This window comes from Mercenaria mercenaria, chromosome 9, assembly GCF_021730395.1.
Source record: "Mercenaria mercenaria strain notata chromosome 9, MADL_Memer_1, whole genome shotgun sequence".
Taxonomy (NCBI): Eukaryota; Metazoa; Mollusca; class Bivalvia; order Venerida; family Veneridae; genus Mercenaria; species Mercenaria mercenaria.
Window position 1 is genome coordinate 67,847,383 of NC_069369.1, and position 13,011 is coordinate 67,860,393.

General features: G+C 34.7%; 1 protein-coding gene across 8 annotated transcripts in view; it reads right to left on the reverse strand.

Annotated features, from left to right (window-relative positions):
• LOC123547372 (zinc finger protein 287-like) overlaps nt 1–13,011 on the reverse strand; it is a 144,619-nt gene that overhangs the window by 48,217 nt on the left and 83,391 nt on the right. The window contains exon 4 of one of the 8 annotated variants that reach the window (XM_053551643.1): nt 1,332–3,833. The exons of 5 other annotated variants lie outside the window; for them this stretch is intronic. In XM_053551643.1, the coding sequence (XP_053407618.1) occupies nt 2,712–3,833 (1,122 nt within the window). In that variant the 3' untranslated portion in view covers nt 1,332–2,711. Of the gene's footprint in view, nt 1–1,331; nt 3,834–4,978; nt 9,149–9,492; nt 12,030–13,011 lie in introns of those variants that run through there. 2 more of the 8 variants (XM_045334405.2, XM_045334408.2) reach the window with 2 other exon arrangements.

Sequence of the window (13,011 nt, forward strand, 5' to 3'; positions counted from 1 at the left end):
AATTGCAGTTTTTTAACACCAGCTCAGCTTTAATTACACAACATGGACAAAATCAGTATGTTACAGTTTTGACTAGACTTTGATTGCCAAATGGATATAATACATGAAAATAAACAAGAGGGTCATGATGACCCTGGATCGCTCACCTGATTAATATAAGCTACATGTTTCAAATGCCAAACTGATGCTAAACTATTAAGTCAGTATAGGTCATATTCATGGTCAATGAAAGTCAGTTTTATGATCCCTGTGCAAAACTGTGTATGTCATCCAAATTTCAAGGCTATATCTTAAGAAACAAGAAAGTAGGTCAGCAGGTCAAGGTCACAGTCAAGTGACATCATATTACTTGGGGTCATCAGGTAATTATAATTAAACAGTCTTAGAAATAGGATCAAATAATTTTTTTGTTTTTTTTTTCATAATAACTAAGTGACCCCAGGGCAGGGCCTCTTTTAACCCCAGGGGCATACTTTGAACAATTTTGGTGGAGGACTACTATGCAATGCATCATACCAAATATCAAAAGCCTAGGTCTTGTGGTTTCAGACAAGAAGATTTTTAAAGTTTTTTTTTTCCCTATATAAGTCTATGTAAAACCTGGGACCCCCAGGGCAGGGCCTCTTTTCACCCAAGGGGTACAATTTGAACAATTTGGCAGAGGACCATAAGACAATGCTACAAACAAAATATCAAAGGCCTATGTCTTGTGGTTTCAGACAAGAAGATTTTTAAACTTTTTTTCCTATATAAGTCTATGTAAAATTTGGAACCCCCGGGACAGGGCCATATTTGACCGTAGGGGAATAAATTGAACAATCTTGGTAGAGAACCACTAGATGATGCTACATACCAAATATCAAAGCCCTAGGCCATATGGTTTTGTACAAGAAGATTTTTAAAGTTTTCCCTATATAAGTCTATCTAAACCATGTGACCCCCGGTGTGGGGTCACATTTGACCCTAGGGGGATAATTTGAACAATTTTGGTAGAAGACCACTAGATGATGCTACAAACCAGATATCAAAGCCCTAGGCCCTGTGGTTTTGAATAAAAAGATTTTTAAAGTTTTTTTCCTTTCGGTTGCCATGGCAATCAGAGTTCTGCATGGAATTCAATTCTTTGAATAATTTTGAAAGGGGACCACCCAAGGATCATTCCTGTGAAGTTTGGTATTATTCTGCCCAGTGGTTTTCAAGAAGAAGATTTTTTTAGAAAATGTTGACAGACACATGACACACGAGCGGCCACAAAAGCTCACCATGAGCCTTTGGCTCAGGTGAGCTAAAAAAAAAAATGAAAGGACAACTAACATAAAAATTGTACAAAAATTTATTCAAAATGCCAAACTTACACCCAGTTTTCAAAAACAAGATAAAATAACAAGAACTCTGATAAATTCGTAAGAGTTAGATATCAAAGAAAAGAACTTTATTGACATGAGATTTGTTTGCTATAAATTTATAGCAGGTTCTATATTAACAGCTTCTTCTTTACACCATAAAATGTTCTAGTATACTAATCGTCTAGGATAACGTGTTACTTAAGCAAAATCGATATAAACACATTTAGTATTTGAAAATCATCGAGTGATCTAGTTTAACAAGAGCTGTCGGAGGACAGCAACGCTCGACTATTCAACAGCCTTGTCAATTGAATGAATACAAGTTGAAAAAGGGGCATAATTTTGTAAAATGCAAAGTAGAGGTATTGAACCTCTGTACTGCATGTCATATCATGACAGTGAACAAGTGTGTGAAGTTTCAATCCTTTCCAATTTGTGGATACTGAGATACCAGCTTACATACAAAAACTTAACAAAAAAGTGCTAAGTCAAAGGGGCATAATTTTGTAAAAATGCCAAGTAGAGTTATGGGACCTTCACAGTGCATGTTAGATCATGACAGTGAACAAGTGTGTGAAGTTTCAATCCATTCCAATTAGTGGATACTGAGATATCAGATTACATACAAAAATTTAACCAAAAACTGCTAAGTCGAAAAAGGGGCATAATTTTGAAAAAAAAGAGAGTAGAGTTATGGGACTTGCTTAGTGCATGTCAAATCATGATAGTGAACAAGTATGTGAAGTTTCAATCCATTCCCATTAGTAACTACTGAGATACCAGCTTACATACAAAACCTTAACCAAAAATTTCTAAGTCGAAAAAGGGGCATAATTTTGTAAAAAAGCAAAATAGAGTTATGGAACCTGTGCAATGTAGATCAGTTCATCACAGTGAATAAGTGTGTGAAGTTTCAATCCATTCCCACAAGTGGTTACTGAGTTACCAGCTTACATACAAAACCTTAACCAAAAATTTCTAAGTCGAAAAAGGGGCATAATTTTGTAAAAAAGCAAAATAGAGTTATGGAACCTGTGCAATGTAAGTCAGTTTGTCACAGTCAATAAGTGTGTGAAGTTTCAATCCATTCCCACAAGTGGTTACTGAGATACCAGCTTACATACAAAACCTTAACCAAAATCGGGACGCGGACGCGGACGCAGACGCCGACGCCGACGCATGGGCGAGTGCAATAGCTCACTATTCTATGAATAGTCGAGCTAAAAACTAATCAAGGAAACATTTATATTTTATTTACTGCAAGTTCATACTATTACCAAATAATAAAATTTTAAATTATAAACTTGTCTATATATTGAACAGCTCAGCTTGCACTTTGTCCTAAATGATCAGTACCTGATACACTCAGTTTAGTTTGTTTTGAGCTTTTAGTAAATCACACATGCTTTTCCCATCCTGTAATGGATATATCCCAGAAACTCTAAATGACGATTTCATTGTTTCTGGATTTACTACAGTTTCATACACCTTTTTCGCTACAGAAACCACGTCAGAACTTGTTCGAATTTGCTGATTATCTTTAGCAAGTTTATTACACTCCTTGTTGTATTTTGACTTCAGCAGTTCCAAAACACCCCCATTTCTTGTTTTGACAATACAACTTTCATGAGGCGGCATTACAAACAACACAATATGATTGTCATTTGCCCATTCAATAAGATCTATCGACAAATGGCTTCTATGACCATCGTACAGTAGAAGAATATATTCAGTTTCTTTCTCTGTTTTAGCATATTTCAAAAAATGTTTGCTTAGATAATTTTTAAAACCTTTCGTGATTAACTGAGATTTTCTCATAAAGATATTATCGTCATCTTGAAGACCTGTTACCATAATGAAATACGGAGGAATTATCTGTCCCGCTGCACTTCCTGCACCAATAACAGTCAAAATGCTGCACTGTTCCGTAGTGCTTGCATCTAAATCAATATCTACTTCATCCATCTGGTAAATGTTTTCAGCTTTCCCCTCAAGTTCATATTCATGAACAATACTGTTCAGTTTCTCATAATAATTTTCGATGCATTTTTTGCTTGTGCAAACAATTTTCTGATTTGGCTGTAGTACTGGTTTAACACGCTTACTTTCAGGGCAACGGGCGGAATAGCTTGTGTACCACTGGCTGCTAAACCGACTATCTGCTGACCTTTTACCCAACATAATTGCATAATCTGAAGCTTGGCGTGTGATTTCAGCTTGGGAATACCCATATCCTACATTGGCCAATTCATTCCAATGTGTTGTTAATTTGTCTTCCTCTTCAGCACTCAAAATTGGGCCTGGTCCACTTCTGGTGACATCCAGAGCGACCCTTTTGTGAACTCTATCTTTCAGTGTAGTGATTGGCACGTTAAAGATTTTTGCAGCCCTTTGTACTGGTACACCAAGTTCTTTCACCATGTTGTAGGCATCTGTGAGGTTAGATGTTGTATAAGCCTTGTATTGTCTCTTTCCTCTTCCTTTGTGCTGAAATCATGATATGCCACCAAATTATAATGTCTTCACAATTAGAAATTCAATAGCTTAATTCTAAGAAACTATTTTGTGACAAAACAATGGCTTTCACTAGCATTCAATTTAACTGAAACAAGACTAGCTATAGCCTCTTCTCTGTCTAAACAGCTGATCACATGTATTGACATGCTGCCATTTGACAGAATAATCAACAAACAACATGTTTTCAAATGAATTTTCTTCAAGGTCAATGTTTCTAGGGGGCCAGGACTCACCATAAAGATGTAAAATAAGTTTCTCAACCATCCTACAAGGTTTCAATGCAATATAAGTAACGGTTTTTGAGAAATTGTAATTTTTGTGTATTTTCAAAAGCATCAAAAAACCTGTAAAATGCTAATTTCTTCAGTCAAGGTCACTAGGGGCCCAAGGACTCGCAATGGGGGTATGAATTTGTTTTGAACCATCCTACAAGCTTTAAAAGAAATATATGTAACGGTTTTTCAGTTATTCCCAATTGTTGACGCCCGCCGGAATTTGGATAGCTTAATCTCACTTCCACTTAAAGTTGGCGAGACGAAAATCCAAGATAGGGGATGGACCTGTATATTACAAGTCAGACCAGGACACTCACTCATGTAAACAAGTGTGTGAATTTTCAATCTGTTTCCACTAGTGGATACTGAGACACTAGACATGCCACTAGACTGATAATAAATATATTTCTACATTTTCCCCCTTTTTTGTCGAATTCAATTTTATAGAGACAAAAGCCAGTCTATTTTAGAGATTTTCACAGAGGAATGATGTTAAAATTGTGATACTGGACATAGGATATAGACTGGCTCAGTTCACAATATTCAATCATAAAAATGTAAAAAAGATACATCATAGTCTAGGAGCTAGTCTACTGAAACCTCAGCTTACATATAACAGATGCCTATGCATGGATGAGTGTAATAACAATACCTATAAACTAAGAAAAGTGCTTTTTTTGTTAATGCCAGTTCTATTTATTTTTTTTACTGACAAATGGACAGACTGATAGGTGGACAAATGGACAAACAAAGGGATAAATAAGTTGATGTACATATTCCTAGATAACGCAACCTATATATGTCCCAGGTTTCATGAAAAACAAAAAATCTCTTGTACATTTAAAGTATTTAATACCTGTACAATTTTAGATTTCAACCTACATATTGGTAACAACAAAAAAACAAGCAACCTGCCCTAACTACTCAGTTCTGGGGTGTTACTCTAACCAATTTGTTTAGATCTACATTTTGGGGACTTAAAGCACATAAGGCAGAAAACTCTTAACAAATGTTTATTTGTACATAATATTAAAAGTGAATATAGTTAAGAATTTAAAAAAAAATATTTTGAATATATATGACCAGCTGATAACTGATTCCACTCCCTTTTTTTTTTTTCATTTCGAAATGTTAAAAAGCTGTATTCTAATTTTATATTCAAAAATAAAAAAATTATTAACATTTCTTTATAACTCTCTGCAACATCATATGAATTGTGCATAATTCTGATTGATTCTTATTGATTTTATTACCGCCCCTAACCCCTTTGGCATAGTATTAAAGAAGCTGCAAGAGAAGTTCTGTTTATTTCAACAGAACTAAATTTTGCATTACACAGATATCTTGATATTTCAACAATCTGAACTTAAACCCTTATCATGCTGGACACTACTGATTCTCCCTTTGCGACCAGTATAGATCATGATCCATGCAGTCTGATCAAGATCTGCACTGTTTGCCATTCAGTCAGTATCTTTTTGGTGTATATATATATATACTCCCGTTTTAATGGCATTATAGTAATTTAGCAGGGTAAGAGTTGAAACCATTTCATTTATCTATTTTAGTTGCAAGAGGTAAAAATAATTTATCAAACTTCTAATGATTTTCAGCTAGAAATAAAAACCGTTAACATACAACATGTTCTATCTTTAAATCATTCTGTAAAAAAAGTATCAAATTTATTCCTAATGTGTTAAAATAACTTATCCTGGTTACTGGCAACCAGGATTAAAAAATCAAAGTTTTAAAAGTACCTCCAGTGAAATTCTTGCTTGTATTAAGAGCTCAATGTAAACAAATAAATGTATATGATCAAAATGTTGAAATTTCAAACAAATCATATTCTTGACCAAAATCTTATCAACTACATTCAAAGATTGGAGAACAAGTTTCCTATGTGATATTTCAGCAGCTGTCAGTCTGAAAATCCTAAGAAGCACCACACACAACACTTTTTATCAACATTTAAATACAGTGAAACACTTAAGGCCTCATATATGGGGCTATTTGTTTGCTTGTTTTAACAGCATCTTTCAACAGTATTTCAGTTATGTAAAGGGGGACAGTTAACCTAACCAGTGTTCCTTGATTCTGTACCAGTACAAACCTGTTCTCCACAAGTTACTACCAACTTCCCGACATGAATCAGAGGTGGAGGATGAATGTTTCAGACACAATGTCTTTTATCAAGATGTCATAGAGAACATAAACCTCACCCCTTAAGGTGATGAGCAAAATGCAGTGTTCATTCCAGGATTTTTTTAAGTGGGGTCAAAGGGCCCCATGATGGCAAAAAATTAGGGACATTTGAAGAAAATAGGGGCCATGAAAGAAAAACTGATTTATCATAGTTTGATACGTTTTCGATACAGGCTGTATTTTTAACACTTTTCTTACATGGAGTTCAAGGTATTATTTTCGCGGTTCCTAAAACATAATTACAAAGAGAAAAGTGGACACTTCACAGGTCGCTCAACACGACAAAAACGAAACAAGTCATAATATTTTGACCGTTACCGAAACTTAACCACGGAAAGTCCGACAGCCATGAATGCGGATTTACTACGGAATTAATGTTTGTCGCCTGATTTTGGCTAAGCGGTTAGGCTATTGAGTGGTCTAGCGGTCTCGAACATGTCATCTTTCTTTGGAAATTTGTTCTCCATCGTCTGCTTTTTTTTAACGGTTAGAGAAAAACGTAAAATTGGATTTCTTTTTTCTCCGAATCGCGACTGTTTTTTTTTTTGTCCGCCATTGTATAGCAACATTGAAAGCTGTATGTTGTTAGGCGACCGGAGACTGGCTACTATTTTAACATCGACCAATGAAAATGCGCGTTATGTCATCGGAAGAGTCGCGGAAGGTCTTTTCACCCCAAGACACCCCAAAACACCCAAATACACCTAGAATATTAATTTATTTGTATCATTTATTAAAAATATATATCTTAAAGACATGCTAATATAGACTGTAACAGTTAAGATAACCTTAGAGTAGATTTTTTCAAGGAAATACATCTAAGAACATCAGCTGAAATGAACTTGTTATTAATGTGAAAGGGAGGTAAAGCCAACATTACTATGTTAATTACATATTTATTTATTTCCCTTGGATATAGTCATTCTGCAGATCCCGGACACCCTTACAGTAAAACATTTTTATTTTTTACTCAAATTTACAAGCATATTTTAAAAACACAAATAACTTCTGGATGGAAGGGAAATAACTGGATCTCCTTTAGACTTTATCATAGTTAAGCTTTTTTGGATTATTCCCCTTGAATTATTTTTTTCTGAAGTTACCTTTTTTTATGATCCAGAAAAAAAGAAAACTATCACCTAAAACATTAAAATATGTTATTATTTTAACATTTTGATACCAAGCAATAGGATAATTAATATTTTTCAGGTGTCTTGGGGTGTCTTTGAGTGTTTTGGGGTGTCTTGGGGTGAAAAGACCCTCCCCGAAGAGTCGTATTCGATTCACAACTTCTGGAAGTCGGCTCATTGTAAACGGACTGTTTTCTGAAAAAGTGTGCGCCCGATGGGCGCTATAGGGCAAACTTTTATGCGCCAATACAGTAAAATACGCGCCTATGGCCCCATGGCGCGGCCTGGAATGAACACTGAAAATGTTTAAATTATCCAAGGTTTTGAGTGATCCCAACATAATAAGATGAAAAACAGCTGCGGAATATGTTGATAGCTCAAGTAAGACTGGTACTCAAGTCAGCAAGCTTTTACTGTATCGCATTTCCAGGAAATTTTACTGTACTTCATGTACTTGCATATTTTTTTTCAAGCCTGTCCTGTCTTTACATCTTTTCTGAACTGGATTCAAAACCTGACTGTTCATTAAATGACAACAGTTATGAAAATGATCACTTCATTAGCTTAGCTTGTTTTGACTTGTCAGTAAACTGCACATACTTTTCTCATCTTGTAAGGGATAAACTCCAGAAGTTTTAAACCATGACTGAAGTGCTGTTGAATTGACTACATCATCATACAAATGTTTGACTACAGATACAACATCGGCACTTGTTTCCATTCCTTCGGTAATACATTCCTTGTACTTTGACTTCAGAGGCTCGAAAACGCCTCCATTTCTTGTTTTGACAATACATGACTCGTGTGGTGGAATAACAAACAAGATAATATGAATGCTTTTCGCCCATTCCACAAGATCTACTGACAAATGACTTCTATGACCATCATATAACAAAATAATGGCTTCATCATCATTTCTTTTCTTGACATACTTGATAAAATGACTGCTAAGATAGTTCTTGAAACCTTTTGTGATTAACTGAGATTTTCTCATAAAGGTGTTGTCTTCATCCTTCAGACCTTTAACCATAACAAAGTATGGTGAAATTTTCTCTCCCGCTGCACTTCCAGCTCCTATAACAGTCAAAGTACTACACTGCTCTTCAGCATTTTTATCCAAATCAATATCAACTTCATCCATGAGATAAATATTTTCAGGTTTGTTATGTAGATTATACTCATGAGCAATACCATTCAGTTTCTCATAATACTTAATGACACATTCTTTGCTTGTACAAATGGCTTTCCGATTTTGCATTTGCACAGGTTTCACTCGAACATCTTCAGGATAACGTGTTAGGTAACCTTTGTACCACTTATGAGAAAATGGATTATCGGCATTCCTTTTACCTAATACTACTGCATAATCTGATGCCTGACGAATTATTTCAGCTTTTGTATATCCATATCCTACATTCGCTAACTGATTCAAATGAGAAGTTAATTTGCTTTCCTCTTCAACATTCATAACTGGGCTCGGTCCGCTTTTAGTAACATCAAGGGCAATCCTGTTGTGAACTCTATCGGTTAGTGTAGTAGTTGGTACATTAAAAATCTTGGCAGCCCTCTTTACTGGTATGCCAAGTTCTTTAACCATGTTGTAAGCATCCACTAAGTTAGATGTAGCATAAGTCTTGTACTGTTTTAAATGGTGCCTTCTAACTGTTGTTCTTCTGTGCTGAAAATGAAATGACATCATAATGGCATTGCATTTAGATCATAATGGCATCACATTAAAACACTAGTTACACCACCATTTAGGTCATAATGGCATCACATTTAAATACTAGTTACACCACCAATTCAATCATTATGGCATCACATTTAAATAATAGTCATATCACTATTTAAATCATAATAGCATTACATATTTATAGATTTTTTCCACCAAGAATAAGTGAGATATTATCAGGTACTACACTTCTACTTAAGAAATATACTAGTTTTCTGGGTAATATAACTAGCTATCATCTTAATCATGGCTAAGTCTCAAAACTTTGAAAAAGCACCAAATAATAAGAACATTCAACATTTGTTCAAAGTCAGAGTTTATTTATAAAAGTTGTTACAATTCACACCATTATAATATACTTTGTGTTACAAGTGTAATGATAAGCCTCAATGACTGGTATTTACAGAGAAATTTTAAAAGCTTACTGTATGACATGAAACACAACTAAATCTGTATGTCATCTATGATACATTCTATTACTGCAAAGCTTTTCCCCTATGTTCTTGCTGGGTTTAACACTGACACACTTGTTTGTCATTTTGGCAACTTTTCGGCCCCTGATGGTGAAAGAAGACCATAGGAAGCCTGACAATTTCTATTTCAGGCACGGGTGACCACCTGAGTAGAACAACCAACCTTACATAAGCCAGCTGAATAGCTTTCTGATATGAAAGAATTTTTCGCCTAAAATGAAATTTCAAATCCATAGTTGTAAGTAACATGTGATTCAGAGTCAACAACCTTAAAACTTACTAAACCTCTTTGTTTTTACTTTCCCAGGAACTTTAGGAAGGTGCTTATTATTCGTTATTATTTCATACAGGGAGCATTCCCTTTTGATATCACTGAAAAAAATTGGTAAAGATTTAAAATGAGTAGCATTAATAATCTAAGATTCCATTATTCTGAAATTTATGTCCAACAAATCAAAATTAATCACTAAATATAACATTCCACCAGTTTTAAACTCTAAGAACAACAATAATCAGGCACATTTTGGAATTACAATGAAAAGGCATATTAAATTTAGCATAATCACAAAATTAGAACATTCTACCATTATGAGTAAACAAGCACAATCATGAAATAGACTATTCCACCATTTTGCAATTCTAACAACAACAGAACCTTCTACCTCTCTGAAATTGTAATGCCAAGCGTAAGAATGTAGTACAAAACAAAGAGAAATGAAAATCCATTCACTGTGATTCACATCCTTGTTTTTTTTTATGATTAAGTTTTCAAGAGACATAAAACTCCCTTTACCTCATACTTAATACTACGCGAATGAGAAAAAGAAAATACCCAATACTATTCTGAAATTGAATTTGACTGATAAAATGCTAGGTAAATTATGTTTGTTTCTTTATTTGTTTGTTTTTCTGCTAGTTTAATATGAAGACATGACAAATTTAATTACATTTTGGGTCAAATGATCATTTTACCTCATCTGCAAAATGTTATATTTTCTGTCAGCTTCAAGTCCTGTAAAATAAAGATTCATCAAAATATAATAGTATCATATAATTATAATATATTTCATTTTTTACTCAGTCCTTCAGCCAGTCAGAATTTTCTTTAAATACAATTCATTTTGAATCACTTTTTATAGCTCCACTTACAATACATGAAAGCCAACAGATTCAAACGTTTGGGGGAGTATACATTATATTACAGGAACATTAATAGGATCATATAACTATTGTAGTTTGTTTTGTCTTGCCAATAAATCGCACATGCTTTGCCCATCTTGTAACGGATATATTCCTGCAGATTTGAACCATATCTGTAGTGCTGATGGCTTGACAACATCATCATACACACTTTTGGCAAGAGAAACACCATCAGCATTTGTTTCAATTTGTTGATTATCTTTGGTGAGTTTATTGCACTCTGTGTTATACTTCGACTTCATAGGCTCAAAAACACCTCCATTTCTTGTTTTCACAATACAACATTCATGAGGTGGAATAACAAATAACACAATATGATGCTCCTTTGACCATTCAATGAGTTCTACTGACAAATGACTTCTATGACCATCATATAACACAATAAGGTGTTCATTTTCATTGTCTGTCCTATTGGCATTCTTCATGAAATGACTGGTAAGATAGTTCTTGAAAGTGTTAGTGATTAACTGAGATTTTCTTGCAACTTTATTATTTTCACGTTTAAGTACTGTAACCATGACAAAATATGGCGGAATTATTTGTCCCGCTGCATTTCCGGCTCCTATAGCGGTCAAAATGCTCAACCGTTCAGCGGCATTTGTATCTAATTCAATATCTATTTCATCCATCACAAACATGTTTTCAGGTTTGATATCTGGATTGTATTCATGAACAATACTAGTCAGTTTCTCATAATACTTAGCAATGCATTCTCTGTTTGTACAAACAGTCTTTTGATTTGGCTGAAGAACAGGTTTAACCTGATCACTTTCTAGATGTCGAGTGCTGTAATTCTTATACCATCGAGAACTAAATGGATTATCTTCAGCCCTTTTACCCAACATTATCGCATAGTCAGATGCTTGACGAGAAATTTCAACTTGGGTATAACCATATCCTACATTAGCTAATTCAATCAAATGAGCAGAAAGTTTGGACTCTTCCTCAACACTTAGAACTGGATCTGGTCCATATCTGCAAACATCTAGAGAAACTTTGTGGCTAACTCTATCCATTAGTGTACTCTTTGGTACGTTAAACATCTTGGCAGCCTTGTGTATTGATAAACCACAATTTTTCACCATGTTGTATGCATCAACTAGGTCAGATGTTTTATAAACCCTCTTGAGTGCTTTTGATCCATGTTGTCTGTGCTGAAGACAAAAGTAATGCAATGAAATCATAATATCTACAACAGGACAATGAGGAGACTAGTTTGCTCACCTGAGTTTCAGACTTGGTCTGAACAATTTTGGTAGAGGATCACACAAGAAAAAAACATCTGTGAGATTAGTTTGAAACTGAGCCATCAGTTTTTCACAGGAATACTTTTAACCCTTACCATGCTAAATTTCTATAACAAACTTGTCCATCTTTCAGTTAGGACAGTACTATTAATGTTAAATGGGGTGCTTACTGCTTACCAAAAAGATACCGACTGAATAGCGAACAGTGCAGATCATGATCTACACTGGTCACAAAGGCACAATCAATCAGGTCTATCATGATAAGGGTTAAGGCTTCTGCTATATACAAATATAGGAAGCACAATATACATAATTATAGGAACAGTTTTGACAAACTGGAATATTTGAACAAATTTAGTATATTAGGGTCAATGAAGGAAAACTCTGAAATTATTTCAACATCAGACTTTAAGTTTAAGAAACAATAACGTTTGAAGATTTCTCTACTTTTAGGTCAGGTGTTTTCTGAAAAATGAAACAAAGTTAAATAATCCTGGAGGTGGGTCCCTCTGCAAATATTTTTTCCTGCTGACAATGCCACCTAAAGATCTTTCAATAATTATTTAACACTCATGGCCTTGTTTTCTTACAATTACCTTGGTAGGTGATCCTCTAACAACATTTCTACGAAATTATTTCAGCATCAGACTAGGTGTTAAAGGACAATGTTGTTTGACGAATTTTCAATTTTCAGCTTTACTAGTAATGATTTTCATGTGCACTTATATTATATACAAGAGCTGTCACTAATGGTGACAAATACCCCCGCAGCGCCTTGAACTTTGACCTGGTGACCCCAAAGTCAATAGGGGTCCTGTACTCAAAAAGTACTATAAGCATGTGAAGTTTTAAGGTCCTGGGTGCAGTGGTTCGTGAGTAAAGTGCCTTC